At 38.7% G+C, this 26,416-nt stretch overlaps 3 protein-coding genes across 4 annotated transcripts; 1 reads left to right on the plus strand and 2 right to left on the minus strand.

Moving 5' to 3' along the window:
- Positions 1 to 393: 393 nt before the first annotated feature.
- Positions 394 to 7,873, minus strand: LOC105040752 (uncharacterized). The gene is made up of 3 exons (XM_010917425.4): positions 5,672 to 7,873; positions 5,377 to 5,562; positions 394 to 1,174 (listed from the first exon to the last, which is right to left on the minus strand). The coding sequence occupies exons 1-3, from the start codon at positions 7,792 to 7,794 to the stop codon at positions 601 to 603; spliced, it is 2,883 nt and encodes a 960-aa protein (XP_010915727.3). The 5' UTR covers positions 7,795 to 7,873; the 3' UTR covers positions 394 to 600.
- A 1,334-nt stretch (positions 7,874 to 9,207) lies between these two features.
- Positions 9,208 to 11,273, plus strand: LOC105040751 (uncharacterized). The gene has a single exon (XM_010917424.4). The coding sequence runs from the start codon at positions 9,969 to 9,971 to the stop codon at positions 10,866 to 10,868; it is 900 nt and encodes a 299-aa protein (XP_010915726.1). The 5' UTR covers positions 9,208 to 9,968; the 3' UTR covers positions 10,869 to 11,273.
- A 2,701-nt stretch (positions 11,274 to 13,974) lies between these two features.
- LOC105040749 (ABC transporter C family member 10) lies at positions 13,975 to 26,171 on the minus strand. 2 transcript variants are annotated; one of them, XM_010917423.4, is made up of 13 exons: positions 25,981 to 26,171; positions 25,187 to 25,269; positions 23,064 to 25,099; positions 22,154 to 22,474; positions 21,992 to 22,078; positions 20,881 to 21,477; positions 20,619 to 20,783; positions 20,230 to 20,524; positions 18,811 to 19,025; positions 18,396 to 18,701; positions 17,657 to 17,720; positions 17,311 to 17,550; positions 13,975 to 14,852 (listed from the first exon to the last, which is right to left on the minus strand). In XM_010917423.4, the coding sequence occupies exons 2-13, from the start codon at positions 25,206 to 25,208 to the stop codon at positions 14,725 to 14,727; spliced, it is 4,476 nt and encodes a 1,491-aa protein (XP_010915725.1). In that variant the 5' UTR covers positions 25,209 to 25,269; positions 25,981 to 26,171; the 3' UTR covers positions 13,975 to 14,724. The 2 variants fall into 2 exon arrangements, with proteins under 2 accessions (XP_010915725.1, XP_073110612.1); XM_073254511.1 differs by lacking the exon at positions 20,881 to 21,477.
- Positions 26,172 to 26,416: the final 245 nt, after the last annotated feature.

The raw sequence follows: 26,416 nt of genomic DNA on the forward strand, positions 1-26,416 counted from the left end.
GTTCAGGTGAAGATATCTGGCAACCACATACTATATAGGTCATAGCTATGACAGCTGCTTCGCATCTTTCCTATAATTTATCTTACAGTTCCACATCTCACGTTAAAACCATAAACATTCTCATGAATTAGAAAAAACTCTTCTGGCTCTTTTTTTCTAAAAAAAAAAAAAAAAAAAGAACTGAATACGGAAGAAACAAACTAGAACAAACAACGCTGACGAGTTAGAAAAGGGAGGAAACGGATTAAATTCCTGAGACGTCAGATGGGGATTAGAAACTAGGGCATTGCTGAGAGTCAAAAACCTGGTAGATATAATAAGCTCATTCATGTGGACCACAAGAGGCATGTGCAATTTAAATTAGCTTTGACAACACAGGTACCACAGCTCTCCTGTGTTAAGAACGAATGAACACTTACTGAGACTGGCATAATCTGGTTAACAAGGATAGGAGAATTTGTATGTATATATTAAAATTTATAATGTTGCCATAAACTTGATAATACAACATTTCATGGATCAGGGATAAAAGCACCAGCTTACGATGCAAGCTCTGTGTGCTTGTAAGCTTCATGGTACAATGCGAGAAACAACAGGCCATCATGAGATGATACCAGAACCAGAATCCCCTTCATGATGAAACAAAGCTTTGGAAAGGGATCTGCATGAGTTGCCACAGCCTGTATCATCTTCTTGCACATTTGAATATTTTTTCCCAGTCATTGGAGTCTCACAAACCATATCATTCGCAGCCGCCCGCTGTTTCCTTCGTTTTGATGGCTTACGCAGCAGATCATGGGTTGATCTCTTTGCCCTTGGCTGCTTGAGTGCCCACACTCTCTGCAAATCTGGCATCCAACTAGTGAATGCTGAGAGCTTTCGATCCCTATTCCTTCTCTCCATAGCTTTCATTAGCTGTCTCTCATGCACATTTTCTATTATTTTTGGCTGGCTCTTGACACCCTTCTCCTGCTGATGCCAGTAGCTGGGAGCTCCGACTACTAATCCAGTTGCTATCCCAGGTATTCTATCATTGCTATCTTCATCCTTCTTTATTTCATCATTATTGCTGCTAGGTAGGGTATCAGAGGCTTCCACTTCATCCTCATCAAATAAGTCAAACTCCATTTGCTTGTAAATTTGATGGATGACATCTCCTATACAATGAGCAAACCTGAAATGGTTGGCCAGTTGACCACTTTAGTTAATCTCCAACTATGGAGCATGCATCTTCAATCATCTAATCAAACTTCATTGTATTTCAGATTCATAAGTTGCATCCTTGCGTGCTATGCTCAATGTCATTCAAGCATAGTGCTAATAATATGCATCTGTCAACCTAGCACACATTGCCATTTGTTGGAAAGGCATATGATGTGGAAAGGCTTCATGTTGATTGTTGATCTTTTTCAAAGCAAGTTATAAATGAATCCAACTTCATGGATGTTAAAGAGCCTGAGCCATTAACTTATCAGGTTAATGCTTTCAATATGTGAGCCATGTTAGGACCATGACATGATTGCGCAGCAACTGACTGGAAGGTTCTTTCAAAAATATTTGCATATAGTGTTCTATATGATACTATTTAACAATTGCGAAGTATATAAAGTTGGAAACGGATGGCAGAATAATGCATTAATCCATTACTAAATAGAAGGAAACAAGAACATGCAATGTTCTGCATATAGAATTTGATTGCAGGTGATTGAACTTTTGTCCACTGGTAAAGAATGCATATCAGTATCTTAAATGTTAAGATAGGAAGCTGGCACAGTAACTTTAATCACATGCGATAGGAAAAGACATAAGATACTGAAATAATAAATATTGATTTGTTAGCAACATTAATGACCGCTGGAATCAGCTGCTCCACATTCCACGACCACAAGATGCCGGAAGACATCATTCCCCAAAATGAGGAAAAAGACCACAAACACTTCAGAAGGCACCCAGAGAAAAAGACTAAACTTCAGATTAGTTTCTTGGTGATTTGCCAAAAGTCTCCATTTGTTTCCATCAGGTTGCTCATTTGCATCTGATTACCATACCCCCATTTCCCAGTTTGGAACTTATGTTTATTTCCCCCTTTCCCACTATGTATCATTTCCTATGCCCATTTGCTATAGTAGCAGCCATGCATCTGATATAACAATCAAAATGATGATATAAAAACTCAGTCTAAAATTCAACATTGAATAAAGAATAGTTATCTTCCTGATCAAGTGTGGACTGTTCAATTGGTGAAAATTGAGTAAGTTTTAACTAGCAGATGACATATTATTTCGTTAAGTTTCACAATACAAAAGATAATGTTCATGAAAAGTCAAAAAAAGACATATAATGACTGTTATTAGAAAGATAATTCAGGACGTGGAGTTCGGATTTAAAATAATTTTTATAGGACTGTTAGATGAAGTATTAGCCAATATGCAAGCTGATTGACGCATGTCAAAATCAGGAATAAGAATGCATATAGCCTACAAGACTTCTTAGACCTTATCAGCATCTGCTCCTCTTTGAAATCCATTGAGACAAAGATGTTTTCATGTCTCACATGACCTCCTATTCTTCATAAATTATCCTTGCCACATGCAATTTCCAACTTGGCCAATGCTAAAACATTTTAGGTCCTAAAAAGTTCCTTCTGAAATAATTCATAGTTTCTTGATTTTTATTTTTTGCCATGGCTGTCAAATAAGCAAGCAATGCATGAGTAGCTTGTTTACGTGGCTGTCAAATAAGCGAGCAATGCATGAGTAGCTTGTTTACAACTCAAATATCAGCTAAATAAGGGCCTGAGTTCTGAGTCAAAATAACCAATGGTTTGATCAGAAGCATAAGCTTAAGATTTGCCAGATTACTTTTTTTCTGCATGAGCAATCTGTAGATGTAGATATTATTTTATGGCCAATCCTAGTCAAGCATATCTTTTGTATGTTCTATTTAACACCTGGCAGTGGCTAAGGATGCTAACTTCTACACAAAAATCCTCAGAGACAACTCTATTCCCATGCTTGCTATTATTTCGTTTCCATTTTGAGTTATTGTTTCACTGCAAGTGTTAGAACACCTTTAACTACCTGAACCCTTGCTTTCTTATTTTTGGATTCATGCCTGAAAAGTTAGAAATCTACTTCATAAGCTATTCAGCTCATTGCCAGATCTCCACTCATTTACTTGACTAGAAAGTTTCTGACCTCCCAGCCTCTTACTTTTCTTTCGAATCATATCTCACTTAGCTAGATGATATTTGTTGCTGTCTCCATCTTGCAGGAAAAATCAATTTTAGAAATCACTTTAGAGTTGACTTCAAATTTCTACATTATTTCACTAAAGAGAAGGATTGGAGATGCAGGTGCCACTTCAGAAACTAAGAACACACAACATGAAACTTCCATCATATAACTTAGCAAGGTACTTATATGGAAAAGTTAATCTTTGTTATCGCTACTTTCATTCCTTTCTCATTATGAAAATATTAAGATAGCATCTTAGCATCTAAGATTTGACATACGAATAGTTGTGACAAGAACAGGCTAAGAAGCAAGAGGCAAGTGCAAGTTAAAACATTAGAGTGAGAACAGACTTTCAAAAATAATGAAGAAAGAGGATGAAAGTTGTGATTTAATATAGAAAAATTAGGAGTATACCAGTAGATAGACACAATCTAGGTACAGGACAACTTAGGTCCATGGAATATTTATCATGACCCAAATTTAGTAGGCATATAATTTAGTCATCGGTTTCCTTGAAACAAAATCCACACTACCATATTCTATGAATTGTATAAAATTTTACCTGAGTACAGTTGATCCATGCTAAACCACAATTTTGTTAGTGAGAACTCATCTGACATTATCGTGTGACATTCATTTCAAAATTCCAAACCAACTGATAAGGTCCTAGAAAGACATCAAGAATCGAGACTTAGGACAACTATGTAGCACCTGATTGCTACGTACATTTTCGATGTCTGTCATAATAACAAGGGAAACCATTATTATTATTGCAATAGATGAAAAAAAAATCATCACCATATAGGTGAAACATAATTTTTCTCGCCTTAGTCCTCAGATCTCACAATTTCCATCTCAAGGGTCTCACCGTTAGCTTGAAGTGAAATTATAATCCATCACCTTAGGAGAAAGAGTGTGAGACACCATGCTGCTACTTGTAGGTGGGAAGCCCACCACTTCAAAGGCAGAACCTACATAATTACCTTATACATACATTGCCTTTACGCCAAAATCAAACCTATTTAATTAGTTTAAATACAACCACATTTCCACCTGGACAGGAGACATGCTTCAGAACCTAGGTTAGCCTTCACCTGCAACAGAATATTTGACTGAAAATTGTGTTCAAAAATGGCCAGTTGAAAGGCTCTTGATATTTAATCCGTTCCCCAACCCAAATGAGTGATGCATGTTAAAAGCCAAGAATTTTCTCATCAGGTAGACCTTGGATTTGATTCCCATTAAAAGTAGCTTGGCCACATCATGTGCAAAAAAAGAACTTGAGCATTAGGATGTGTCATTAGGAGCATTAAAAACTCAAAAGTTCCCTCATAAGGAGCCTAACATATGCATAGCAGACCAACAATTCTATGACTCATTTGGATGTGTCATTAGGAGTTTTACCATACTCACTCCACTCACTACTGCATAACTTAGTAATCTCTACTTGAAGATACTAGCTGCTGAACCTTCTTATTTTTTAGCTAAGCACAAGCATCAGGTTCCATATGACACATCAGCTAGAGCACTGCTACTTTAGTGAAGCACATGATTCGTTCTTTTAATGTGAAGGGCTTTCTTTCTTCAAATTATGAATGTGAAGGCCAGCATCTCTTGATCTTTAACGTTTGATCTACAAATCCTAATCTTCCTAACGAATTGATAAAAATTCCATTATGAAAATTGTTACTTCAAGTAGGACCCCATATTCTTACTGGATTCTAAATGTCCCAGATAAAATAACGATTTGGTCCTTTTTCTGATGGAAATAAAATAATGATTTGGTCAGGGAAAAACAATATCAAGTTTTCCATGCATGTCAGTAAGCTTAGCAGCACATGCAACTAACCTCAAATTCTGCACTTCAATAAGCTCATCTAATTTTTGTTTATCCATACTACCAATGATCTGGGTTTACTATTAGTCACTAATCTAGAATTAAACAAAGGCAATGCAAAAGTAGGTCAAAAAAGGGGCATGACTTAGCTGCCATGTATAAAGCTAAATGTCGTATAAACAGGCAATACCAAACAATAACCAATCTGATGGGCTAAGAGGAAGCTATTTTTTTATTATAATCCTAATAAAATAAGATAGATATTATTGATCTCAAATAAATACTTGCAGAATCATAATGTACCTGGCTTTTATGGTCCTCTCTGCAAATTCAAGAATACCCTCACTATGAAATGAATCACCTTGAAGATTGATGTCAATGAACTGCAAAAGTGAGCAAATCTCCTTGATCATCTTCTGTTTCTCTTCGATCCTTGCCCCAATTTTCAAACGAAGTATCTCCATTCTAAAGAGGATTTGCAATTCATGCCTAATGTGCATTAAGGAATACATGGATGCTAAGTTTGAAAATTTTAAATTTTGCAATCCTACCATCTATAATGCCAACTGATGTACGAAAATTACATCAATAAGGATACTCTTGTATTTTATTCTCTGTGCTGTAAAAGGCAGTGCTTCGATCAGATGAAAGAGACACAGGATTGACTCCTTTGTACTTTAATATTAAATCCTTGGGTTTCCTCAAAAGAAGGTGAGAAATTTCAGCAACAATCTTCGAGTCAGAAGCAGCCTCTGCTTCCTCTGATGAAGATTGCTTTATTGCATTCCTTCCAAACTTCATATACAGAGCATGGATGGATAAAGCAACCATACGTTCAGCTAAGAACCCCAAATCTGCATCTTCTGAACATAAACCTTCCTCAATTTTCTGAGGAATACTCCCGAGAAAAGCTTCCATATCTTCCATGCAAGCAAACGGTGAAACCTCCTCATTTCCCAACCTACTAAGGTATGAGTCATCTGCAGAAGCAGCAAAAATGTGTGAACCGGGCTCCTCTTGCAAAGTCACAACTCTTTCCTCCATTTCTTCTTTTACATCTGGATATTCTTTTAGTTCATTTAATATGATATTCAGACTATTACTTGATTTTTTTATCTGTCTCATCCAACATCTCAAAAACCGCAACTTCTTGGATATGTTACATTCCCCACCAAAGTATAATTCTTCCAAATCTGCTCCTGAAGCAGAATTATCATCATGACTAAGCACTACTTCACGAAAGGAAGTCAGTGTGGCATTCTGAAAGAGATCTGCTTGCATTTTACGTCTCCTTCTATCATCCTTATCTTTGGATGCAGAAGGTGCAGATCTGTCTAGTATTTCAGATGAGCCATTACCAGTACTGATAGCCGATTGGCACAAACCCAAAGAAATTTTTTCTACAATACTGAGCAATGCATAATTAATCGTCAAGGGCGATAGGATGCCTTTGAGAGAGGTGCCATCACTATCAGATATACACACTGATGCCCAATAGTTTCCACTATACAGGAAAGCTAGAAGGAGCTGCCAAATTGGCTTGCCCTCTGCAAGCTCACCTTTTTCTGCACAAAGCAATTCAAGAACCCTGTCTGCAAAGAATTCTCTTCTCGAGTGACCTTTTCTTTCTTTCTTACAGTCCCCTGAAATCCCGTGGACTAATACTAGGGCAGATGGGTTGAGCATGAGTTTTTCGCCCTCACGTTTCTTCCACACCTGCCCCATGCAAATTTTTTTAATATTTTTGCCTGAATTATTTGAGAAAAGATTCCTAATATCCGACCTTTCACTGAGCAGCTTCAGATCAAGAACCTCAAGGCCACAAATTTTGCACTCCAAAGGCTCCCCACTTGCATCTGAAATCCCCAAAATCAATTTCATGCCACCTTTTTTGGCATTACTGGCAGGAATAAACTCCATGGCGCACCCAATGTATGGGAATATCAGCCCAAAAGGAACAAGAGCAGAACCCAGTACTATTGCATCCGTTGAACTAAAACCCCACCCCAATTCCCTAATTCCCTTTTCAAGGAAATCTGACCCCAAATCTTCTTCTGTGCATCGTGGCTCGAAATCAACATCGATCCAACTAATATGGATATCTTTAGATACTAACCTCTCATTCACCAAACCAAAAAATTTAAAGAATCTATTCAAGAACGAATCCACTGACATTGATGAGTTTTCATCAACGCCCATTTCTAAGTCGATGTCTTCTGATAAAAAATTCAAACTATGGGAGAGCGGCGAGAACAAAACGACCAGATTTGAACGAACGGTTACCAATTCTGTCGTACCTTTAGGGTTCCGAAAGTGGGTCTCCCATCCATAGTCATGCTCGAGCTGAAGCAGAGATCTGGCGAGCAGGGACGCACTAGGGGAGCTGAGGCCGGTGGAGTGGCCGAGACCAGAGACGGGGGCGAGGGAATTTAGGATTTGGGAGAGGGATTTGAGGGTGCTAGGAGGGTGGTCGAAGGAGAGGAAGGTGGGGGACTTGCCGAGGAGGTGGTGGACCTTGGAGGTGGAGAGAACGGGGGAGAGGGAGGAGAAGAAGAGCTTATAGGCGAAGAGAGAGGAGGAGAGAGGGGTGAAAGAGAGGATCTTTCGGGCGGCGTAGAGGACGGGTGAGAGATACGAATTAGGGTTTTGGAGGCGAAGGAGAGGGTGGAGGTCGATGAGGAGGACGACGCGCTGGATTCGGGAGAGATCCAACGACTCCATCGCGAATCGAGACAGCAAAAACGCTTCTTGGAAGGCATTTCATAGCGCGACTGGCGGGAGCCCGTTGGGCGGATTTTGAATTTTGGCGGGAAACTCGAGTTTTCGACGGCATGGACCATGGCGAGCACGAGGGTCCGCACAGCTATTTGTTTTCGGGCGCGGTCGATGCGTCGCGGCTGCCTGCGACCGCGCGCTATCGCTACGACTTTCCATTGTTCAACCTCCGTCCTCATTAATCGTAACGTACGCAGTCCAGATGTACAAATATCTAACTTCATTAGTACTTCTCTGACTTTGTTACCAAAAAATTAGTACTTTTCTGACATGTTTCACGCGGGGAAAGACTTGATGAAGTAACATATTTAACGAGAAAAATAATTTAGAAATACTCATGGATCGCACTTAAAAAGGAATCAATACAGCTTGGTGGAGCTTCTGCCTCAAAGGATCGGTGTGGGCTCACTGCCGATAAGGATTGAGCAACAAAGGATTCGCATCAGGTCTGCATCTTTTGTGTGAATCCAAGATTCATGATCCAGGGAAGAGAATGATTGCTTGATAAGTATACAATAGCAAGAAAACTCTAAAGTCGCCTTTGCTAATTTAATTAGCTGAAGCATTCCGCATTTATTCTAGAAAAGAAAGCCTGCTGCCTGTCAGTGATCTGAAAAAGAGTGATTGACCTTGTAAGAATTATTGCCTCACGAATTATTTTCTTTTAAAAAATTATTGCTAGTGTTAACCATAATTTTAAAAAATAAAAAAAATAAAATTTAAGTTAATTTTTTTTTAAAAAAAAAAAAAAAAGCGCAATGCTACATCCAGTGTCACATTTTTGGTTTCTTAAAACAATCTCATGCACATACAAACCATATCCTCAATGTTCAAGTGTAATGGTTTGAAATGCCATTCATCCAAGTAAAAAGGCGAGGGGATTTGTCTGGTTAACAAAAGCGAAAACGAAAACAGCACTTGAGAAAATCATGATGCTCCTCTCGTGTGGATGGGTGCTTATTGTAGTTGGACCATATCTACCCAATTGGTGAATTAGTCCACCCAGGAAACCATATGCACAAGGTTGGACAAGAATGCATGTTACTTTACTGTTGGATTAGATCGTCGGCTCAACAGTGGATCTAATCTGATCAATAATTAGCCTATATAGAGCAAGAATAATAGGCAATTCCTATTTCATTATTGGATTAGATCATCGGCTCAATAGTGGACCTGATTCGATCAATAATTACTCTATATGGAGCAAGAACGATAGGCAATTCCTCTTGCACTTCCTTGTGCGAGCGAAGGTGAGGGTGAATCAGATGATTGGCATTCATTAAGGGCTATTCCACATCAGTATTAGAGTACTTTTGGCATAGGATACTCCTCGGCGACAGCTGTGGCGGTCCAATTTTAATGGGTCTAAACTAAAGCCTGTTCAAAGCTTCGTAGAATCCCTCTTAGCTGTCAGTTGCCGCAGAGAATAGCAACCCGCGCGGACGACTCCCCTATGGTCGGACAAGGAGCCGAAATCACAGATATCGCTGACCAATCCGTACGAGATTGACGCCGGGATCCCATCTGTCACCGTCCACATGCCACCACGCCGGCCTCCACCACCTCGAAGACGGATTGAAAAGCCTATAATATTTCTCATCCGTTCATCCATAGGCTTTCCAATTCTAAACTTAGAAAAGCCAGCCCATCTCTGTTCGCTTCTGGGTGTCGCTGTCCCCCTCCACCCTTGGCATTGCGCCCATCTACGCTCTTTGTACATCCGCTTGACAGATTGGCTGATGAAAAGCCATAAAAAAGCTATCCCGACGGAAAACAGATCCGAAAGGCCTGAACAAAGGCTTCAAAGATAACATAGGATGGGCCCCTTCCCCTCCTCCTCCTCCTCCCTTTCCACAGGGATCTTATACTATTGAAAGATGGCCCCCCCCCTTCCACTCTCCTCCTCTCTGCACCCCTCCGTCAGAACTACTTGCAATCATATCCTCATCGATCCCCTTTCCTCTTCCACCCTCCGTCGCCTTCCTTCCAAGAGCTCCTCGACGTCGTGGAATCGCAGAGGTTCAGATCGAGAGGAGCAGTTGGTGGGCATCGGCCTCTGCGAGCTCCTCCTCATCCATATACCTGGCTGCATCGCGTAGGCACATGAGTTGGATTGTTTGATGGAGCCAGCGCGAGCTTGGTGTATTGTCTCGCTGGTCTTCTCTTCCCTTCTTCTCTCTCTGGCGCAGAGCTCGAACACGTCGATGGAGTCGTTGAATTCTGTGATTCGAGACTATGCTTTCAAAGAGCTAGTCGGACGTCGAACAGGCGTGCTCTACGGGGTATCTCTGCCTCGTAATCTCTCGGGCATCAGAGCTTCAGTCTCGAGGCTACGAAGGGGCAGCCTCTGGATCAGGGGAGCAAATCTTAGCTCAGTCCACATCCCACCACGGGCGATGCCGGTTCCTTCTGTGAGGAGGCTGGTCATCGTCTACCATGATCTCGGCAGCAGGTCTTCCTCCTATTATAACGTGCCTGGTTACTCTCTCGTCGCTCCCGTCGTCGGCTGCTTAGCTTATGATGCTTCTAATGCGAGTTCTGGTATCACGAGGGAGCTCGAGCTCGCATTGCCTGGAGAAGGGATTTTGGTCGCCTTCCCAGAAGTCAAATTGCCGGAGGGAATGCATTCTACAATCAAATGTGCCACATTTGGACGCAATGGATCGGTGCATCTCGACGACATGGTTTCGAAGAATATCTGTTCGGCAGCGAGCACAGGCCACTTCGCAGTCGTCGTTCCTTCGGTTGCTCCAGCTTCGCCTCCGTCGGTGGAACAGAAAACAGAGAGTAGATGGAAAGTTCGGGTGATAGCATCTGCATGTGGAGTAGTTGGATTGGTGGTGGTGGGATTGGTTGGGTTAGGAATCTTTAGGTCGGTGAGGAATAAGAAAATGGAGGACATGGAAAGCCAAGCTGAAGAGGGTGAGGCTTTGGGTACTACCTGGGTTGGGATGAGTAAGATGCCTTCTGCAACAATGATGAGAACTCAACCAGTTATTGAGGATAGAAGTGCACCTTGAGAGGACTTCTCCCCCTGAGGGTTCTTGCAATTCTAGAGATGGATGAGGTAGATACTCTTGGTCTTGGCAGGGAGTAGGTGGGTCATATGTGGACAAATGAGGAGGGAGCGGTAATTTGGAAGGAAAGCCCATCTTGGAAAATATCACCCCATTTTTCTGTAGTTAAAAATCTTCTTTCTCATAGCTAGTGTTCGTTTCAAATGATTTTCGTTGAGGTGTTTCTTGTCTCTGTTTGTGATTTAGTGATTACCATTTTAATAACGCTCATCTTGTTGAACCCAAAAAATTACCGTAGATAACTTCATTTTTAAGTTAGAAGTCACCCCAATCATCCGGTGTTGTCATTCTTCAATACAATTTTTTTTCTCTTACATTCCAGTATATGCGCACATATATGTTGCGGGGTCTATGATCCTTCCAGATATCAGTCAGAGGAGGTTACTCATGTTCCTTAGACAATACAAATCGTTGGCACAACCAAATGCTAACATCTCACAAAAGAATTTTTGGGAAATAATGTTTCAGTCTTTCCCATATGAATGTATGACATAAAACATATCATGCATAACTGTTCACGCGTTGGGTAGGTGTTTATCTGCTCCAAGCATTACATACACGTTATTGTGGATTGTGAATAAGAATTTGAAGTTGTGTACTTGTGTTAGGCCTGACATTCTAGCGTCGAGTCATATCTACATGTGGCTTGTCACAAGGTTATTTGATGCTGAAACTATGTTGCAAATCTTAAGATGAAGGTCAGGATTGCAAAATGATGTTACAGTAAAATGGGATAGTACGGGGCTTGGTCTGTCATGTTGCAAATAACTACGAAGGATAAACTTTTGAACATGCCTGCTTCCTGGTCGAACCAATCAGACAATCAAAATAAAAAAGTTGCAAGCCAGTAAATCAAAAAGAGATATCAGCAAGAACTAGCTGCTTATTTAGTTTTGCGAAAGATTATAAAAACATCAAATGCAGCATTCAGAAAATGATATAAACTGTGAAGAGATCCAATCTAATGCTCAACATGCTTATATCTCGAAGGGAGATTTGTCACTTGCGGTTATGATTCTCTTTCGAATACTATTATTACTCTATTAATAAAATATTTTGATAGGAAAAATAAATTGTTCTGTTTTTACTCGCACGTTCATCGTGACTCATGAGAAGAATATTGCCAAACAGATCTACATTTTATAGCGAGATTATCAAAATATAACTTGATGGAAAAAACTGCATCCACAACTGAAAAATATCTATTAAGCATCCCACATAACTTGATTTTGCCTCAGACAGCCAGTGAGTTACTATTGGTTTTCACCCTTGATAGTTTGCCAAAAACAAAAACTATGGCTGTTCTTTCCTCAAAAGTTTACACTGTAGTCTATCTATCAGCCTAGTTCAAAGACTGACAATCCAGAGGAATCCCTTTTTTTTTCGGGGGGGGGGGCGCGGGGGAGGGGCGGGGCTATAGCTTGAGTTCAACGGAGGCACATCATGATTGCCCTTTGCCCGATGTTGTGGTTGGGAGTGTCAACAAAAACAACCAGGAACACTGCAATTTAACTTTTTGGGCAACAAAAACCTTAGGTTAGATTGGATATAAACGGAACGAGTCAAATATGGGTCAATTCAGATAAATCCAAAATTGAATCCAATCTATTTATTAATGGATTAGGTTTTGAAATCCGAACTCGTCCTATTTAATAAACAGATTATCCGATCCGATCTATTCAAATTATTTATTAAATAGATAACCAGTTTACCTAATCAGATTCGACCTAGTTAAAAAAAAAAAAGAGAAAAAAATTACTAAAAAAAGGGGAAGGACTTTATTGGCAATTGGATCCTCTGCTCTGGTGACCGCATCATCACCCTAGCCCTCGTGACCACCGCACCAGGTCCCCCAACCTCTTTGACCATCTCGACCCTACCCTCAGCAGCCTCTCTATCCCGAGCTCCCTCTCCCTCTCTTTGGCCTCCGCTTCATCACCCTTAGCAAGAGCTTCCTCTCCAGCAACCCAACCTCATCCAGACCTTCTCCGATGGGAGCCACTCCTTCGGCTAGATCTCAAGCCCTCTTCGGCCCGATATCAATGATGTTGCCTCCTCCCAATACCTCTCGAAACCCTAACCAAAAAAATAGAGAATAAGAGAAATTGAAGACTCTTGAAGATGGAGAACTCTAGAGCCTGGATTAAAATTGCGAGTCGCGAATCTCGAACTGTGGACCATATGCATCTCAATATGCATGCTAGTTTCAAATTTTAATTGGGATTCAAAGTGCAACAGGCTTTAGGGCTTTAGGCAAGTTTTATACGGATTTTTTATAGTTTATTTTAGATGGATCATGGATACCTAATCCAGCTCCACCCATATAATAAACAGTAAAGCAAGTCAAAAAATAAAAATCTAAATCCGATCTGAATAATCAAATAGGTTAAACAGATGAATTTATTACAATCCGAACCCATTTAGATCAAATCAAATCTACTTAAAATGGATCAAATATAGATCGGATTAATGAATCGGATCATATTTTGTCCGCTCTATATATATATAAATAGATACGTTGCACATTTTTCTTGCTACGGGATGGCATAAGTGGTGCCAATTTCTCCGCAAAAGAAAGAAAGAGACAAAATGGATTGGGTGGTGATGCTTAAAACGGTAGTGCTAAGACAAATTGGCATTGGCTGTAAAAATGCCAAATCTATAAGAGATTTACCGCACGTTGCGGTCTGGGTTCCGATCCTTAGCGTGTTCTTCGTATCAATCCCCAAAATTCTTTATTCGCATATTGATTCTTTGATTTTGAAAATTTATATACTTTCTTTCGAATCGCATTCACTGCACTCTCCGGATAGGGGGGTTCCCAACTTTCAGCAAGTGCTTCTTTTTGCATATTAGCCTTGAAACCTTCTTAATTTGCATACTGATACCTTGTTTTTTAAAAATTTATATATTAATTCTTTAGATTGTATATTAGTTTTCAATTTTTATTTAGGTATGGAAATAATGCAATAATTAAAAGAAGATTGTCTTGTCATGCATGTCTGATGGGTGATGAGATAATACAATAATAGACATGGAGATTTGCTCATGGCAAAACCAAAGGAAAGATAACCTTGTCTGAACATCAATACTAATACAGGATACAAAAAACATGAGCTCGTGAGTTTTTGGGGCTCAGGGCACCAATCCCAGTTTACAAGCTAAATTTTTGATTTTTTTAACAGGGAAATATTCTTTCCAATAGAGAGATTCTATCGGATGTCTCCGAAGAGATGCAAAAAAAAATATTCATGACACTGTTAACAGTAGTGTGGAACGACAAGCACCCATAGAATATACTTGTCATTGAAGCCGAAAACTCTGCTGAGTATCTCCTTTTTGCTCGGTGTTTAATTTGTAAGCTTCAGCAATTGACCCACAATTTCTTTTTCCCCAACTTGGACAAGGAATCCTAATCCACAATGTGCAAAAATAGACATCATCCTCTCACCTTGCAATTTTTTTTTGTGAGCAAAATCTCAGCCTCTCACCTCTCTGAATGTACAATTTGTGAGCACTTCATGAGAACATCAGAGCAATGCGACAGCAATACAAGATAATAAGTTCTTCACATACGAATGCACATTATTTTCCTTTTACAATCTCAAATCCGCCTTGTGATCAATTGAATGAGCTCTATATGCCTTCAAACCAGCAGACCAGATGCATCCTTACTTTTCATGCAGAACGGAACCTCATACGGCTTTGTTGCCTTTTTGTATGGCTTTGTTGCCTCTTTGTATGTGACCCGAGGAAATATTCCAAACTGAAAGGCTGGAAAAACAAAACAATAAACATCTCAAAGTGAATTAGAGGACCGGACATCAGCACCTACAGCATGTGACCAGTACTCCTTGACAAGATTCCCGAATAGAGATTCCTCAGTTTTCATCAGTTTCACGGGTTCATCATACTCCACCAACTTCCCTGAAAATAAAGGAACGGCTCATGGTAAGATGCAAAGGTCTACCTAATCATTCCCATGCCCAACGACTGTTCAAAAAACCAAAGAGGTGCTTATGGGACAAAGATATCAGCTATCTAGATTGCACAGGGACATATAACTACTCATCCTAAGTATGGTGCTGCTGAACTCACTACTAAGAGGTAAAAGAAGTGAGTGGTTAATAGGATACTGAAATTGAATTAGGCAAAACTTCACATCTTATTGTCTTGTTAACTTTCAAATGACAAAAAAATCAAGCAAACAATTCAATAAATCCCAAAGGTTCATAGAACATATATATATATATATATATATATATATATATGAAAGTTCTTAATAAGTGAATCCATTCCATGCAAGGTTCACTATCTAGGTACCAGACCCCATACCCGTACCATCCTATTACAGTACATGGTATGGTATGAGACAATGAGGCATACTAAATGTCAATACAATATGAGACATATCGATATGGCAAACCTTGGTTCTATTCAAGGATTTAAACTAGTTCTTGAAGAACTTTACCCAATTGGATATACACTTCAAATTTGGAAAATATCCTTTTCCTTTTCTTTTTTTAGACGATAGGGGAGGGAAGTCCTATAATGGAGGAGAAATGGAGGTACGTGGGCCTATCTAAGATTTTTACTCGCAAACGCAGGATTTTTACTTAGGAATCCCTACCAGATCAAAATCTTGAGGACTAACAACCACTCAAGACAAGAACTCCTACCCTTCTTAGGAGTGAACAAAAATCATATGGGGCGGGCTTCATAATATGCCACGTTTCTTTTAATACTAATCTTAAATTCTAAAAGTCAAAGACTTTTCTACTAACGGAGTTATCAGTCTCGTGATTAAAGCATTCTCTTTCTTCCTCGTTTTTAGCACATAGCGATACATACTATATAAGCATATGATACATACTAAATATATAGTCAGATGATATATATTGTAAGCTTTTTTTGATCCATACCCAACAACGATCCAATATATACCTACAGCTAAATTGATACATATTTTATCAAATTTAGTATTTGCCAGTACACAGTATATGACTAATTGATACACATCTAATAAAATTTTCATCCAATGTCCTAATACACACGTTTGGTAAAGCGATACACAGTTTTCAAAACATAGTATTCATCAGTATACAGTACACGAGCAAATGATACACACTAGATGGCTTATTGATATATACTATATGCTTTTTTAACACACATCCAGCAACAATCCAGTATACATCTCGAGGCTCTTTTTCATCTTCCAAATTTTTTTTCTTTTGTAGGATTTTTACATTTAAAATTTCACGAAAACTATATATCATTTTACTTAGAGATATGTATTGGGACGTCGTATGAATAGTTTGCTTGATGTGTATCAACGGACCATATACTATATACCAGTGAATATTAAGTTCACTAAACTATGCATCAATTTATTTGTAGGTGTGTATTGGATCGTTACTGGATGTGTATCAAAAAAGCTTACGGTATGTATCAATAAGCCATCTAATATGTATCATTTACTCATGTGCTATATATTGATGAATGCTATGTTTTGAAAATTATGTGTCATTTTATCTAGAGATGTATATTAGGATGTTGGATGAATATTTTTCTAAGTGTATATCAACTAATCATATATTATGTACTGATAAATACTAAGTTCGATAAACTATGTATCGATTTAGCCGTAGATGTGTATTGGATCATTGTTAAATATGTATCAAAAAAACTTACAGTATGTGTCACCTGACTATAAATTTAGTATGTATCATATGGTCATATAGTATATATTGCTATATACTAAAAATGAGAAAGAAATAAAATACCTTAATTACAGGACTAATAACTCCATTAGTAGAAAAGTCTTTGACTTTTAAACTTATTCTTTAAGATTGGTATTAAGAGAAACATGACACATTATGAAGGTCACCCCATATGATATTTTATAGTGCCCGCCCCATATGATTTTTGTTCGGCATTGGGGGTTTTGATCATTGAGCTAATGCTCAGGTCACAATTTGGAAGAAATCATTAAAAAAATTTTTAGTGTTGGCTTGTCAAAATTCAGACTCTAAGTGACAAGTTAACCTAAATGTATTGCCGAAATATACATAAGCGATTCACACATCCCCCTCTTTTGTGAATGCTATAGCTTTCTGAAGAAACAACATTTTTTTCCAAACTGAAAACGTCATGTTGTCTTCTCCTTACTCAAAATAATGCATAGGAAATAGTTTGAGACAAAATTTTAATGAGTAAGAAGGTCCTAGATCCAAGATGGAATAAGGCTTCTTGATTTTATTATGATAAATTTGGAATCGTTACACTTAGTGACACTTAGTTTCATTTTTCAACATGCTATTTAAGTTCACATGGGATCGATGCATGTATTTTCTTGAGCAATATAAGATAGATGTGTTCCACTCACCATCACTAATAGCAAGCACCTTTGTGGAGTCCATTACGGTCGGGATCCGATGAGCAACTGTAATGACCGTGGAATCTGCAAATTCTGTTCTGATTGTCTTCTGGATGATCGCATCTGTGGCATTGTCAATAGATGCTGTGGCTTCATCAAGCACTAGAATACAACTTCTCTTCAAAAGTGCACGTCCCAAGCAAAATAACTGCCGTTGCCCCATGCTCCAATTTGATCCGTCTTCAACAACTAGTTGTAAGGTTTTCAGAGAAAAATAAGGACAATTGTAGTAACACATAAACGAAGGTTGCCAATATAAAAGAAATAAATAATATTACATGCTAGAAATCTTTACCTAGGGAATCCAAACCCTGTTCTTTCTCTTGAACTGCTTCCCGAAGCTGACATTTGTCAAGAACCTTTGACACAACCAAAAAAATGCACCCACTCAGCAATGATTAAATATTGCAACAATTTTAAAAATAAAAACTTTGACTAATTAACCAAAACAAGGCCATTTTTCTTAACATAGGAAACAAGCATCACTCGATCATTTGGCATGGGGTATATGGATATCACTTCACCATCGCTTCCTATGGAAGGAAGCATACTACAAAATCTAATATGATTTCAATATTTTGGTGCCACTGCTATCCAATTGTATGCCAATATCTTCACAGAACTAGCCCTTCAAGTAAACTTCTATATAAGATGGTAAAGATCATGCTCATTGATAAGACCAGATGGCCAAAATGGGTGACAAAGCTAACCAAAACAGATAAAATAAGACCAGTCTGCTGTGATATATTTAAAATGAAACTCTGAAATAGAACCTCTTGGTTTTATTCAACTTTGTCGCATTGGTATATTGTCCTATTTATAATTGCACTCATCTTGTGAACTCCTGCTTTTTGAATAGTTCTTTCTCAAGCACCCCAAACACCACTCCCCAAATACATAAAGTAAATAAATAAAAGAAAATTGCAAACAAGTTTTGTTGCCCTCGCATCTGGACACCAAATTGAGACCTCATAAACATTAGAAAATAAACATTATAGTATTAGTAGCACCACATACTGAAAAAGAACTATTACCTCCCATATCTGTTTATCTGTATATTGCCCGAAAGGATCCAAATTGTATCTGACAGAACCATGGAAAAGGGTTGGGTCTTGTGGAATGATGCCAAAGCGAGACCTCAGATCGTGGAGCCCGATTGTGACAATATCTAGGCCATCTATGACAATTTTTCCTCCTGCTGGTTCCACAAGACGGAACAGTGCACCAATTAGAGTGGTCTTTCCACTTCCAGTCCGGCCAACAATCCCAATCTTGTGCCCTCCTTCAAATGTACAACTTATTCCATGAAGTACAAGGGGAGCATCTGGCCTGTATCTGATCTGCTTAACAGAAAACCATCAGCACTATAATTCCTATAGAATCAAAAAACATTATAACGTGTGCAATATCAGATAAAAATTTAAAGACAGTGTCCTCTTTAATGTTTACCTTCAAATCTTGTAGTTCTACTCTACCAACAGCTGGCCAATCAGGTGCTGGCCGGTTGCTCTCAACAACTTCCGGGGCCTCACTGGAAACATGCATGTATTGATTTAGCCTTTCTACAGAGATTACCTGATTTGCAAGAGTGCACTGATTTTGAATTGAGAGAACGAGGGACGTGTTCAATGATAGACCATAAGACAGTGCCATTCCAATAAAACCTGCATTAAAAGTGGGTACCAATCCGGTTCATGTTTTTGCCTCAAAATCACCAACTAAAATACATACCTCCCAGACCTTAGTTGATTAATGCATATGCTCACCTATATATATGTAATAATGGTGAAACAATCTACTGTTATCATGAACAATATTCATTTTATTTTTCAGATATCAAACACCAATTTTGTTGTCTTTAGGTTAAAAGTTTGATTGCCATTCTAATAACTAGGTTATTGTGTTTTTTATGCGACAGAATTCTACAGTAATGAAGCTTAAATCTCAGATTTTGAGATTAGTTATTAACAATGTAAATGTCATTTCTAGAAAGTTAGTGATTATGTATTTGTTAAAATTCTGTTTTTCTCTGAGAATCTGTGAAAATTGCTCCATTATTTCCTGCATATGACATGACATATTTTCTGTTTCATCTTAAATCTTAGGCGCAGTGGTAGACTTTCTCTTCTTTTACTGCAAAAACCTAGAGTTTAGACCAGACCCTAGCATGCTAAACGATTTACTGATTTTTTTTTTTTTTTTATAATAAGTGTTCTGCTATTCATTAAGACTGGAGAACACTGTAAATGGAGGAAACAACAAAAACACAAAAGACATGCTATGGTCCCTGCCTGTGGTGCTATTATCATGCTTTAATGGAAGCTAAGTAGGCAAGGCTGCAACTTTCTAGGGTCGGGCTTAGCAGATATACAAATTCCTCAATGAGCATCAAGATTTTCTTCAATCAGTCAAGCTCAGCTGTCCAAATAATGGCAGGTTAAAGGGTTCTCAAGGATCTCCTTTTTTTTTTTTTTTGATGATACAGAAAGCTTACACAAAGGTGGAATATGAATGCTGAAATATAACTGGGTGGTCATATGATTCAACTTGTTGTCCTTGATGAGCATGTATGTTAAGCATGCAAGGGTTAAAAGCTACATATATGATGGATAATCCTGGCAAAGATGAAGCTCCATGTCTTTGGCAAGTTCTTAGGAAAAAGAAGCAATATTATCTTGATTGTACAGATTTTTCCCCAAAGTGTACTAAATTCATAATTAATGAAGAATTTATCAGCATAAGAATGTAATGCTTGCAGATGTCAAGGAAATTCCATGACTGCTGATAGAAAACTAGTTTCTTTTAATGATAAATGCAGAACTAGTTAGGATGGAGATGGTGTAATATAACCCATTTATGGTAACTCACCAGAGCCAAAAGTTCCTGGAGGAAGCAGAGCCATGACAAGAGCTGATGAAGAAAGAATTGCAGCACTCATAGTTTCTAACCGTTGAATCAACCACTCACTTGCTGCAAAATTGTGGAAGAAGGGGCTTGCATTTTTGTCAACCAGCATCAAATTTTTAGCAAAGAAGCGATCTTCCTCCCCAAAAGCCCTGATTGTTATTGTTCCTGCTACAGACTCAGCCAGATGATTTGCTACAAGAGATTTTGTGGTGCCATTTATCCGCATCAACTCTTTCGCGGAAGCCATGTAGTAGCTCTATGAGGTGGTTCCAAATATACAATGTGATTCATCATATAAGAGGTAAACATATTTAAATAAATAGATAAAATATTGCAGTTGCAAATATCACCTGCAACCGGATGGCCAAATAGACCATTGGTATGGCAACAAATAAGACTTGCCATGTAACAACAGCTAGTACCCCGATAATGCTATATGCATTCAAGGTAGCATTGATGCTAAAGATTAAGCTAAATGGAACATCAAGGTCCACGATGCTTAAATCTGAAGAAACCTGCATAAGAAAGATCATTAGGGCTGACAAATTACTTTTACAGTAGAAAACTCTCCATTGAATAATAAGTAGCCAAATTGCATTCAGAAATTCTTACCCGACTCAGTATCCTTCCTAGAGGAGTGGAATCAAAAAATGACATTGGTGCACGAAATAGTGAACTAAGTAACTGAGAAAATAATGATCTTGATGACTGGAGACCCAGAACAACTACCAAAATAGATCTTGCTAACAAGAAGATGAATGTGCCGCACCCAATTGCCACGTACACTATAATCAATTGCAACATGCTAACTTGAGGATTATCAACATTAGCTGCCATCCATGAGTTCTGTGAAATCTGCCCAGCTACAAATATTAAATGAGAAAGAGCTGCTAGCGAGGCATATAAGTAGCCCTTGTTTTGGTTCAGATATTGTTTATAAGGTTTTAGCCCTGTATCACCCACTTCTCTCTCCTCTTTCTTAATCAATTGGTCTGCTCCTGATTGTATTTCTTTCTTCAGCTGTTTAGAGCTATTCAAACTGTTGATCTCTCTTGTAGATGTCTCACTTCTTCTATGAGAAACAATATTGCCAAGCCTTTCAGGACCGACAGTTTCTTTATTTACATTGACAAGGTCTTCAAATTCTTTGCTAGAAGCCAATAGTTCATGATAAGGAGCAGCATGCAAAACTTTCCCATCGGACATTAACTGCCAGACACAGTCATTTCAGATGGCATTCTTGAGAGAACATTTTGCTTAGGTAACAGTTCCTTCAATTACTAAGACATTTATCTTTTTTGAGAAATTACTAAGCCATGCATCTTCGAACAGGATAACAAAAGGTGAAATGGCACATTCAGTTGTAAGACCATTACCTTGAATCTTTTACGTGCTCAGTCATATATAGATTATGGGAACAAAACAACGTTAAATTAAGCAATAAGGCATGTCCCAAAACTTTTATAATTTTTAAAAAATACTAGATTGATGATGAACAAAATGCATGCTTTTTTCTTCCTTCCTTTTCTTTTACGAGCGAAGTTAGGCATTTAGTTAATGCATGCTTTCTTAAATAGTTCAAGCAATGAATGGACCTTACGAGGTGTCGAGGATTCAAAAAAATTCACATGCATGTATATAGTAGGAAATCATGGATTAAGATGGAGACCACAGAATCTAAAACAAGCACTTAAAAAATGTTGGAGATGATGTATGGACTGACCAAAACAGAATCGAACACTGGAAGGAAATCCACTTGGTGAGTCACTAGTAGAACTGTCTTTTCTGAGAGAGCTCCCATGACATATTCCTGCATAAAGTCAAAGTAGACTCATAAAGAAATCCAACAGGAAAAAAAAACAATGAGTAAACACCAAGTCATTACATTGAATAGGCTGGCAGCAGTATGGGCATCAACAGCACTGAAAGGATCATCCAGGAGATATATATCTGCATCTTGATACAGCGCACGGGCCAGTTGAATGCGCTGCTTCTGGCCACCGCTGAGATTTACCCCTCTTTCTCCTATTTCAGTAAGATCCCCAAAGGGCAACATCTCAAGGTCTTTTACTAAAGAACACTTTTCAAGTGTTTCCTGGTATCTTTGCTTATCCATAACAGATCCAAATAAAATATTGTCTTGTACAGTTCCTGTTTGAATCCATGCCATCTGAGAAACATAAGCAAGTTTCCCAGACACTTGAATCTGCAATTTTCAGGGAAAAATGTTTTAGTCATTCAATAATATATATTCTGCACTTCCCTTCAAGGAATAAAAAACTAGTCACAAACAGTGGAAGCTAAGAGACATGTATTGCAGCTAGATGGATAAGAAATGGGAGGAAAGCATGATAGTTTCCAGATAGTAAGAGAATATTTAATTGGTGTGAGGAGGGTCTGATCATGATCTATATTCTACCAGCAATTTTAAGTACTAAACCAGTTGTTCTACTCTTCAAGAATCCCACATGAGATTTTCAATTGCATTAAATTTCAAATGGCCCAGCATCAGCTGAGGAATAAAATACTTGTTTTTTATTTTATCATCAAATTAAATTTTTATCACACAAGATCAAAGTAACATGAGTAACATAAAATATAAAATAAAGACCATGTTTGTCTGTGCACCAATGGGTATATACATATGAAAAATTACATTCTATGATCAAAGCTTCCATCTAAGATAAATTTATAGTGAGTTACAAGGAAGAAACTGACAGTTATCTGAGTAAAAACAGATTCGGCAGATGGCCAAGATGAAAGAATGCTAATAGTGATTTGTGATAAAAACATACCATGCCCTCAGTCTTTGCAACCTCTCCTAGAATTGCTGCCAAAAGAGTTGATTTTCCTGAGCCAACCTCACCACAAATTGCCACCTTGTCCCCAGCTTTAACCTCTAAGTTTACGTTCCTCAATGTGGGCTTCAACGTATTCTCATCCCAAGAAAAGCTGCAGGATTTGATAATTATCGGCTGCTTGATATCTGCAGCGTACATCCTTCTAACTTCATCAGCCTGCAGCTCACGTGCATCCAGAAATTTGACAATTCGTGCAAAGGCAACCTTCGCTTGAATGACAACTCCAATTACATCAGGTATTTGCCTTACTGGATCTTGAACAAGACGCAATGTCGCTACAAAGGTAAAAACATTGCTTGCATAAAGAGGAATGTCAAGAAGATAGCATGTTAAAAAACTAGCAGCCGAAACAAGTACAGGGGATGACCAAAAGAGACAGCTATTGTATGCTCTCCGAAGCTGAAATGCCTTCAACCATTTGCATTCCACTTCCCTCAACCCTTCTATAGCTCTCTTGAAATGTGTTTCCCAAGCATAGAGCTTAAGCACTTTCATATTCACCAGAGCTTCTGACAAAGCCTTTAACCTCGCATCCTGAGCTTCCATAAGCCTTGTCTGAAATTTATGCTGCAGCTTGGCCAGTGGAGCATTGCAGATCACAGTGACTACAATTACAACCAAAGCCGAGATTGTTGCAAGACCAACAGCATGATAAAGAATTCCTAGGGAAATGCAAAGTTGGAGGCTTGTTGTCCAAGTTTGATGAAACCAAAACGGGAACTCCCCTATCCTATAGGCATCTACTGTTACATAGTTCATGATCTCCCCAGAAGAGTGGATCAGTTTTGCCGAATTTGACAACTTCAGTTGCTTCCGATAAATTGCTGCTGATAGCAAAGACCTCACTTGTAATCCTAACCTTCTGGTGCGGAAGTACCACTGCCTTTGTGATAAGGATTCTAGGCATTTTGCAAGAAATAATCCCAGGGCCAACACATATCCTTCATATTTGAAAGCCGCTTCCCCTGATGATACTTTGATGAAGGCATTTAGAAGCACCGGACCAGAAGACAAGGTGAGAACTTTTAGCAATGCAAAAAAACCAGAGACAAAGATTTCTTTTTGATGACAAGAAACTATAGCCCAAAATATGGATGGAGAAGCAGTTTGTTTGCCCTGTTTTTGTCTGTTCAATTGCTCCAAAAACAGAGAGTGACAGCTCCCCGCTTGATCAACCTCACCAAGCTGAGGTATATCATTCTCGTCTAGTGGATTCTCGTAACCACTCTTCATCAAGGGATTCAGCCACCAGAAGGTCATTCTACTGAGAAATCCAGCACTTGCAAAAGGAGTCAACTTCTCATCTGACTCGATTGCATTATCGTCGGACGCTCCATTCAAAGGCATATATTGAGAGCCATCTACAGTCTCGCAATCCTCAACATCTCTGGATCCCTTAAAGGCAAAAATCAGCAAAAGAATAGCTCCTGGTAAAGATAGAACATCCAAAAAGACCTTCACAGACAATTTATTTGCTAGCCGGATATCCAGAACAGAAGAAATACAAATAAATCCAGCAAACATTGTCATACTTCCCGACCAAATCTTAAGGAAGGCCTCCCCAAGCAGTACGGTTCCGCTGCTCGCCACCAAACCGGCAACCACCATAACAAAGCCCTGTGATAACACCATTAACCACGAATGCAGAGGGTAAAAGCCCATTCCCATCCTCAAATTCTCTTCCAGCATCCACAACCCGAGGCCTAGATAAACCAATCCCAAGCAACCATCAAGCAAAGCAGATGATACTTGAAGAGGCGAGGAGAGCTTAAAGAGCGGTCGAACCCGATCAGCTCTCCTTGAAGCTTTGCAAACAAAATGGAGCAAGAAGGACACAAATATGAGCACGTTGACAGCGATAACCAGTATGTGATTCATGCAAGTAGAAGAGTAGAATACTCCGCTGAACCCACAGGCATCTCCAGCTTGATTGGAACAAACATACTTTCCACAGAAAGCCACCCACGTACCTAAAATATCCGAAGAAAAGGGAAAAAAGGCAACAATTTAATTCGATGACTAAAGCATAAGGGGTAAAACAAAGGTCAGGGCTTTACCTGTGACTGTGAGAGCATCCATTTTATGCAATAGCTGTCTCTCACTCTTGTCGATTCCTAAAACCAATCATGTCTCCATCCTTCTAAAAAAAAAAGGTAAATTAAAAAAAACTTCTTTTATGATTTGAAATTCTTAACACAACATCTAAAAAAAGAATTTGAAAACATCATAAACTCCCGGTAACTAGCAGTGAACCAATGATCTTAAAAAAAATAATGATCAAAAAGAGAGTAAAATCATTGTTTTCAAAAAATAAGAAATAAATTTAAAACAAACAGCGAGATACCTTGAGATTGTTTTCCAAGAAGGTTGGTGAAACCACTTTCTTGATGATAGAAAGCTTGGTTACTTACTTGAAGTAAACTTGTCAGTCAAAATTTCGTAAGACATCGCACAACTGACATCTATGAGAGGATCAAAAAAACAACCGAAAAAACCCGAAAAACCAGCACATAAGAACTCCAACAAATTCCTTAATATCATTATTATTATTATTATCATTATTATTTTGCTGATGAGCAATTCGTTAATAAAATATCAAACTCAATCACATGGAACAACTGTTACCCAAAAAAAAACACACGAAATGCGCACTTTCTCTACAGAAATCGAATAAACGAAGTATCAAGAAGAGATTCTTCGCATCATGAAAACAAAGACAAGAAAGAAAAATCAAGAATTCTAGATTCTTGATTCTTGGTCGCAAAATTCTCCATAAACATTATCAATCGAAAAAACAAACGAAAGAAAGAAGGACACGAGAAGAAGAACCGCACAACGAGATCATACTCACCAAATAAACAGCGAGGATTCTGGTCAATAATCTTGAAAGAAAATGACAGAGAAGAGACGGATAGAATATAAGGACGGACAGAGTAGCCGATAAAGGAAAAAAGAAAGGGAAAAATAAGGAGGGAAGTAATGGCGGAAGCTCAGGTCTTGGGGGAATATCCGCCTACCTTAGGCGGAACTTAGAGAGTACCAGACGGCATTTATACATAGCTATATATATGTATATATATAGACTGCGTCGCCCGCATTCCGTCATCGCTCACGTCCTCCTTCGAGCCAAAGAAAACGACCGCCGGGTCGTGCCCGCCCGTCAGTCCGTTTTATTTTATAGCCACGATGGCTGGGCACGGTCGGCACTCGGCAGTGACTGTAATCCCCTGTCCCCATTTGCCAATTAGATTTGACGATTGAGGTACGAGAATATTTGGGGTTGAAAA

This window comes from Elaeis guineensis, chromosome 3 (assembly GCF_000442705.2).
Source record: "Elaeis guineensis isolate ETL-2024a chromosome 3, EG11, whole genome shotgun sequence".
Lineage (NCBI taxonomy): Eukaryota > Viridiplantae > Streptophyta > Magnoliopsida > Arecales > Arecaceae > Elaeis > Elaeis guineensis.

What these genes read in the sequence shown, in the direction of transcription:
- LOC105040752 (XM_010917425.4), bottom strand. Translation starts at nt 7,794, where the DNA reads ATGGAGTCGTTGGATCTCTCCCGAATCCAGCGCGTCGTCCTCCTCATC. An exon ending in ACAGAGAATAAAATACAAGA is followed by an intron (nt 5,563 to 5,671) that starts GTATCCTTATTG and finishes AATGCACATTAG; the next exon opens with GCATGAATTGCAAATCCTCT. An exon ending in GAGAGGACCATAAAAGCCAG is followed by an intron (nt 1,175 to 5,376) that starts GTACATTATGAT and finishes CAACCATTTCAG; the next exon opens with GTTTGCTCATTGTATAGGAG.
- LOC105040751 (XM_010917424.4), top strand. Translation starts at nt 9,969, where the DNA reads ATGGAGCCAGCGCGAGCTTGGTGTATTGTCTCGCTGGTCTTCTCTTCC.
- LOC105040749 (XM_010917423.4), bottom strand. Translation starts at nt 25,208, where the DNA reads ATGGATGCTCTCACAGTCACAG. An exon ending in CAGTGTTCGATTCTGTTTTG is followed by an intron (nt 21,478 to 21,991) that starts GTCAGTCCATAC and finishes TGTGTCTGGCAG; the next exon opens with TTAATGTCCGATGGGAAAGT. An exon ending in TAGGAAGGATACTGAGTCGG is followed by an intron (nt 20,784 to 20,880) that starts GTAAGAATTTCT and finishes TTTCTTATGCAG; the next exon opens with GTTTCTTCAGATTTAAGCAT.